Source organism: Protopterus annectens, chromosome 7.part1 (assembly GCF_019279795.1).
Source record: "Protopterus annectens isolate FY-2018-M chromosome 7.part1, PAN1.0, whole genome shotgun sequence".
Lineage (NCBI taxonomy): Eukaryota > Metazoa > Chordata > Ceratodontiformes > Protopteridae > Protopterus > Protopterus annectens.
In genome coordinates this window covers 311,709,152-311,716,607 of record NC_056740.1, presented here as the reverse complement: position 1 = coordinate 311,716,607, position 7,456 = coordinate 311,709,152, and the positions used below count along the sequence as shown (strand labels likewise).

The window sequence follows — 7,456 nt, the reverse complement described above, 5'->3', positions numbered from 1 at the left end:
GTCTTAAGGGCACAAAAATAAGTACAGAAAACACTACTTTGTGGTACAAAAGGTTATGAGGAGTGCAGAAACGTATTAATGTCTTTATCATTCTTTCACCTTAGAAGCTACATACATGGGACAGTGCATATTACTAGAGCCATAAAACTCTTTGTAAAACTTGTCTTGGTCAGTAGTAAAACAGTGTGATAGACCTTCAAGAGTCATTCTATTGCTACTCATGACCAGTGATGCATGTCAAAAGCAAAAACAGCATTTCCTATCCTATCCTGTAATGTCAGTTTCCTAATTTGTCTGCCGTTATTGAATCATAGCAAAGGAGAATGTTAAGTCATGTATGCTGTGTGTGTCATTAATATTTTTATGTAATGAATCATAAATACTATAATACTTTTACATGAATCAGTTAGCACATCAGATGATTTTATGTTTAATGCATACTTAATCTGTGCCAATTATGTAGTAGTTAAAAGCCCCTCTTCAGGGCTTTTATTAAAGGCATTATTCACATGTCTATTTGGCATGGTGTTCAACTACCACTTAGATTATAGTGTGGATCATTATGTCATCACAGCTTCTAAAATATAATTATGTCAGTGCAGGAAAACAGACTGGACATGCAATTTAAAATTTCAACATTCATGAACAAATAAAAACAAATATGCAAAGCAAAAAAATGCGGTTAATAAAATGGAAATTATGCAGTGATTCACTTTTTGATGTGTATCTCCTATTCTTTACCCATCTAAATCCCAGAATGAGCTCTGTACATGCACAATATGACTCTGGTTTTATAAACACAAGCCTTTTGATCTACACATGTACATGAAAGAAATCCAGATAATTAATATGCAATTAATGCAATTAATTCATGCAAATGTGGGATGATCAAGTAACAGAACTAAGAGGATACTGGGAGCTCTTCAACCCTCCTGGCTATAGCAAAATGTGCAGTGATGCCTTTTGCCATATTTAGTCAATGCTAGGCACAGTTATGAAGCCCACACCTAACTAACTTGCCCAACCCACCTCCAAAATATGACTCCACCACTGTTACATCTCCCTCCCTCTTTAGTCTAGAAGGATATGTGGAATCAGTAAAACACTAAGAATACAGAAAAAAGCATGAGACTCACTCCCAAAATTCAATGATGGGGGAACGCATTTCCGCCAGCTGTTCACAGCTAATATTGAAGGTACTTCCATTCATAGTGGTCCCGTTGTCACAGTGGTCCTGTTGAAAATTCTCTGTGCATAATTTGGTATTCCAGGAGTGACCACAGGTTGCCCATGGGAGGTTGTCTGTAAAGGAGTGCACCAGATAATACAAGCCCCACACCAAGATCATGATGTAATAGGTGTTGCAGAAGAACACAATCACCATGGAAGCAAAGCCAAGTCCTGCAAAATAAACACACACAGTGGGATTCCTAAAATGCACACTTCATTCCAAAAAAAAAATTGCACTGAAGGTGGCAGAATACATCAGACATCCAATATATGTTTGTATTAACTACAATTTCAGAAAAAAAGAGAGAGAGAGGCAGTCATATAGATTATGAGAAAATAACTCTACTACTTCCATTTGAATTTTTGTAAAATGTTAAGAGATCAGACACTTCAAATTAATAAAATATGTAAAGTAAGCTAAACTGCATTAGAAAATGTAATGGAAAATGTCTGTTTTGTGGCTCTGGCACTGGAGAAGCCAGGCAGGGAGAGGGAGGAATGAAGGCTCCCTTGCCCACTTGTCTCTCCTGGGGGATGGGGAGGGATGCAGGTCCTCGACGGCACAACTGTGGAGACACAGAAACCCCTGCTCATGCTTCAAGAGGAGAGAACACCCCTAACAAAAGTGAGTAAATGCCATTAGCTTCAAGCCATTGCATGTTCCCTCAAGGGCACTTTACTGAGTGTGCACAGGGGATACAGCAGTAAATGAAAAATCAAGCCACCCATGACGGCTGTGTGAATATGGTTCCTCCAGATCAATCCTCGCCCAGAGATAAAGAACAAATGGACTGATTGGCCATGAGGGGAAGGATTACCAACAGACATCACAATAAAATAGTAATTAAAAACGAAAGAGAATGAAAAGATACCCTCTTGTGTGCTTCACAGCTGTGCTGCTTTGGGAAAATTATATTAGTATTACTGTTGCTTGCTGAGTTTGTTCTATTGGTTATATGGCCTGTTTTCAGGGAATGACCCTAGATAGTATCCATTCTAACTAGTAGTAATTTGGCCAGGAAATTCCTTCCCTATTTTTTTTCCAATAAGTGCCACTAGATTTTCTATCACCAGTTCAGGAAGATGGCAACTTAATGTACCATCTCATCTAAAAGATGGCACCACAGTAATTCAACATACCCATCCCCATTCTAAACTACAGTTTCACTACAGGATTACAAGTTAAAGTACATTGTTTGGGAAAAGAACTTAAGCCCTTTCAATATTCCAAAGGTGAGGATGGTATCTGCAGAACCACACACAATGACATTTAAACCGAAATGACAAAAAGTGTGCACTCAAAACGATGCTTTTTATCAAATACATCTGCTACAGTTGTGATACAAATACTGATGCTTTGATGTAGCTATGTAATCCACATGGCTGCTGATATTAATCTGGTGAGATCATGTACATTAGCATTCAATGTGTTTCTCAGTGAGTATTAACCCTGCTCTCCTTCTAAGGTAACACAATGTAACAAAGTGAAATGGATATTCCAAAAAATAATTCACAGGGAGGTAAATTTATTAGAATTCCTAGTTTCTGTAATCTACCAAAATCAGAACAAATTCATCAGTATCTTCTAAAGTTTTTTTTTTCTATATTACAAAGATCTAATATTCTGTCTGATGTTCTGAATAATATCCCAACCATCCTAACCAATGTTCTGAATTCACACATCACTAGATCTTTTGCTTCATGGATGCACTACTGTTTCAGAAGTGCAAATGTCTAGGTACATGCAAGATTTTTTTAATGTGCTGATACTTCAACTTCTGATAGAGAACACATTTTTGCTGATACTCTGACAAACAAGAACACACAAGGCAATCACAATTTTCAAGCTCTGCTGACTTTCCCTTAAAAGTGCAGTGCAGTTTAAGCATCGTTTAAGGGTGTAACTTTAGTGCAGGTATTTGATGACCCTCTTGCAAACTTTCAGGTATTCAATACTACATCATACAGCTTACGTCACTGAATCTGATCTAAGTATCCTAAGCTGCTTCTTGTCCATTTTCCTCAAACAGTGCAGGACAAGTAAATCACCAATTGTGTTCGACTTCTAGAAAAAAGAAGTTATGTCCTTACCATAACGTTCCATGTGGAGTGTTCATCTCGCCTTGGTTATTACACATGGGTTCGGAGCCGATCCTCGGCTCCGTGCCGGCCGACTGCAAGCTCTGCATCGAGAAGAAGCTCGAGGACATCTAATACCCACAATCCCCCTCTGCCTTTACCTCAGATCTAGTTTGCAAGCAAATCAGACATACGCACGCACACATGCCACTATATACATAATATACATATATACAAACATACCCTGAGTATGATAGTAGCAGTACTACTGCAACAGCAGAAGGAGAATACTCCAGACCAGGCACCAAATCGAACGTTCTTCCTAAGGGTGGGAAGGGTGGGAGTGTAATAACCAAGGCGAGATGAACACTCCACATGGAACGTTATGGTAAGGACATAACTTCTTTATGTGAGAGTGTTCAATCTCGCCTTTGTTCTTACACATGGGTAGCGTCCCTAGCTCCATGATCCTGAGGAACTCAAGGGAGAACGTTCTTGAGCACAGTGGAACCAAAGGTTGCCCTATCCCTAGAAACCCTGTCCACTTTGTAATGAGAGATAAATGTATGTGGTTTAGCCCAAGTAGCAGCCGCACAAATAGTGTCTAAAGGTAAGCAAGCTGCGTGAGCCAAAGATGTAGACACTGACCTGGTAGAATGTCCTCTGGGTTTTGCAGATAAAGTTTGGTCAGAGGCTTCATAAACATATGTGATACAGTCAGTTAGCCATTTAGAAAGAGTTCGTTTTGTAACTGCAAGACCCTTTCTGCTGTCAGCAAAAGCTACAAATAGTTGATCAGATTTCCTGTGATCATTTGTTCTATCCAAATAAAATCTGAGTTGTCTATGGACGTCTAGTTTGTGCAACATATACTCCAATTTATTAGAGTGGTTTTTAAAGAAGGTGGGTAATTCAATGGACTGATTGATATTACTAGAGGAACAAACTTTGGGAAGAAAGGATGGATTAGTGCGTAGGGATACTCTGTCAGAATGAAATATTAAATAAGGATGTTTGACCGAAAGGGCCTGAAGCTCAGACACTCGTCTAGCAGATGTAATGGCCACTAGAAATAATGTTTTCCATGATAAAAATTTCAACGTGCAACTTGAAGCTGGTTCAAAGGGTGGCAACATTAATTTAGAAAGCAACAAATTTAAATTCCATGGTGATGTCGGACTTTTGACTGGTGGTCTGATATGAAAGGAACCTTTTAAAAAGGCTTTACAAAGTCTGTGAGCCATAATAGGCGCACCACATTCTTCTATATGATAGTTAGAAATGGCAGCTAACTGTACTCTTAAAGTAGCCGGGGAAGCTCCTTCATGAAATAATTCAGTCAAGAATTCTAAAACCTTGTTTAACGGAGCTGTAACAGGGTCCAACTGATGTGACTCGCCCAGAAGACAAAACGCTTCCATTTACTGGTGTAAGTCTTTGTAGTGGAAACTTTATGAGAAGCTACCAAAATATCCTGAACCGATGTAAGGGGAATTGACCTGGCTAAAAAGGGAAGCGGAGCAGCCAAGCTGCTAGATGGAGAGATTCCAGAGGTGGGTGAGGAACTCCTGACGAATGAGTCAGTAGATCTGGCTCTGGGTCCAGCATCCAAGGTCCCGAATGCGGTGATGCAATAGAAAGGGAAACCAAATTTGACGAGGCCAGAACGGAGCAATGAGAATTATAGTCCTCTGAAGGTTGTTTGCTTTCTGTAGAAACTTTGCAATCAGGGGAAATGGAGGAAAAGCATATAGGAGACCCGGGGGCCAATCGTGCACCAGCGCGTCCCTGGGGACTTCCCTGGAGGTAATAGGGCAAAGTAGCTCCTGCATTTGGCGTTCATTGGAGACGCAAACAGATCGCAGGTAGGCTGGCCCCATTTGCGAAAAATCCTTTCCGCAACTGACTGTTTGAGGGACCACTCGTGAGGCAATAGTATTGCCCTGCTCAGCCTGTCGGCTATGACGTTGGATGACCCGGGATGTGCGTTGCGATCAGAAAGCGACCTGTGGACTCTGCCCATTGCCAAATTCTCATGGCCTCTCTGCATAGTTGGTAAGACCTGGTTCCCCCTTGCTTGTTTATGTACCAGACTACTGACATGTTGTCTGTCTGAACTGCAATGGTCCCTGGAGGAAGAAGGGGAGCAAAGTGTTGCAACGTCAAGAACACTGCCCTCAACTCCAGAACATTGATGTGCAGATTGTACTCCAGATTGGTCCATTCGCCTTGGACTGTCTGTCCCTGAAAGATGCCCCCCCACCCTATCAGGGAAGCGTCCGTGGTTATCGTTGCTGACGGTGTGGGTAGCACAAATGGTCTTCCGCCGGATAGGTTGCAAGTCTGTAACCACCACCTTAGGTGTGATTTGCATGTTTTCGTTATCAATATTTCGTGAGTCAGTGGAAGTTGTTGGAATGACCATTGTGCAAATAGAAGCCATTGTAGCACTCTCATGTGCAGTCTTCCCAATGGTATTGCTATGAGAGAAGTTGCCATGAGACCCAGAACTTTCAGAACAATTTTTGCTGGGGATTTTCTGGACGACAGCAGAAGGGAAATGTTGAATTGAAGTGCTACTATTCTTTCTGTGGGAAGTTTTAGAACTAACTGACGCGTATCTAATTCCGCTCCTATGAATAAGATATGCTGTGATGGCTGTAGCAAAGATTTCTAAATTTACTGAAATGCCAAGGTGTGTACAAAGTTGTAGGGAGTAATCCCTGGCTTGTATCAGTTGACGCCTGGTGGTGGCAGACAGGAGCCAGTCGTCCAGATACGGAAACACCTGGAATCCTAGGCGCCTCAGATGAGACGCTACCACTGCCATGCATTTGGTGAAGACCCTGGGGCTGTGGTCAGACCAAAGGGCAGGGCTCGAAACTGATAGTGACTGGCTCCCAGCCGAAGCGCAAGTGATCTCTGGACGCCCTGGCCATTTTGATGTGGTAGTATCGTCCTTCAGATCTATTGAGCACATCCAGTCGCCCTTCCGTAAGAATGGAAGGATCGATTGAAGCGTGACCATTCGAACTTTTCCTTCTTGACAAAGGTGTTGAGATGACTTAGGTCCAGAATTGGCCTCCAGTCCCCTGTTTTCTTTGGAACTAAAAGAACCTTGAGTAAGTTCGAATCCTATTTGGTCCGCTGGGACTGGTTGGACGACTCTTTTTCTAGCAGCTTTGAAATTTCTGTAGCTGCTGGGTCTCGCAGATGGGGTGGTACATCTGGGAGTTTTCTCTTTGGAATGGGGTGGATAGAAACGGGATTTTGTAACCTCTGTAACAATGCTTTTACCCAATTGTCTGAAGAAAGGTTTTGCCAGGCCTGAGGGTATAAAGCTAAGCGACCCGACTGCCTCCAGAGCAGGACAGTCGGGCCTCCTCTCAGGAGTGCTGAAAGGTTTGCCAGGAGGTTATCCCTGTCACCTTGGTTTTGCGGACCTCTGCCGCCAGGGCGGCGTCTTCCACCTCTGCCCCCTCTGCCTCTAGAGGGGCATCACCCTGTGTGTTTGGAAAAGACCCTTGGGGTTTTCGAAACCACATTTTCCCACCACGTTGCCCTTTGGGGTACGGTCTGGAAGGGGTGGAAAGACGGACACCGTCAGCAGACAGAGTCTTTCCCTCCTGTTCACACCGGTAAGGGTCTCCTTTACTTTAGGGCCAAAAGTGTGGCTCCATCAAATGGGGCGTTAGTAAAGGAAGACTTGAAGGCTTCCGCAAACGAACATAAGCGCATCCAGGATTGCCTACGAAGAGCAATCGCTGAAGCCGCTGCCCTACTCGATCCTTCGGCTGCATAGGATATCAGCCTCATGGACAAGTTCACAATGGACGAAGGGTGTTGAGATGCGCTGTAACTTTCTCTGAGACAGCGGCATCTGTAGCACCCTGGAGGGTATCTCCCAACGCTTTGCCTAGCTACCTCTGTAAACGTGTAAAATGGGTCAAATAGTTCAGGGAACGCATAGAGAAAGCCGCTGAACTGAAAATGCGCTTCCCGTATCTGTCCATGGTCCTAGAATCTTTGTTAGGCGGATGGACAGATGAGGAAGACTCCGACATCTCCTTTTCGTGGCCGCTGCCACCACCATGGCGTCTAGCGGAACTCCTTTGGTAAGGTAAGCTTTGTCCTGTGGTGCCGTGAT

General features: G+C 43.0%; 1 protein-coding gene across 1 annotated transcript in view; it reads right to left on the bottom strand.

Annotated features, from left to right (window-relative positions):
- The window catches only part of LOC122807744 (sodium- and chloride-dependent creatine transporter 1-like), a 992,499-nt gene that overhangs the window by 404,875 nt on the left and 580,168 nt on the right, over positions 1–7,456 (bottom strand). Inside the window, exon 4 of the mRNA XM_044078732.1 lies at positions 1,137–1,401. Within this exon, the coding sequence (XP_043934667.1) occupies positions 1,137–1,401 (265 nt within the window). The remainder of the gene's footprint in view (positions 1–1,136; positions 1,402–7,456) is intronic.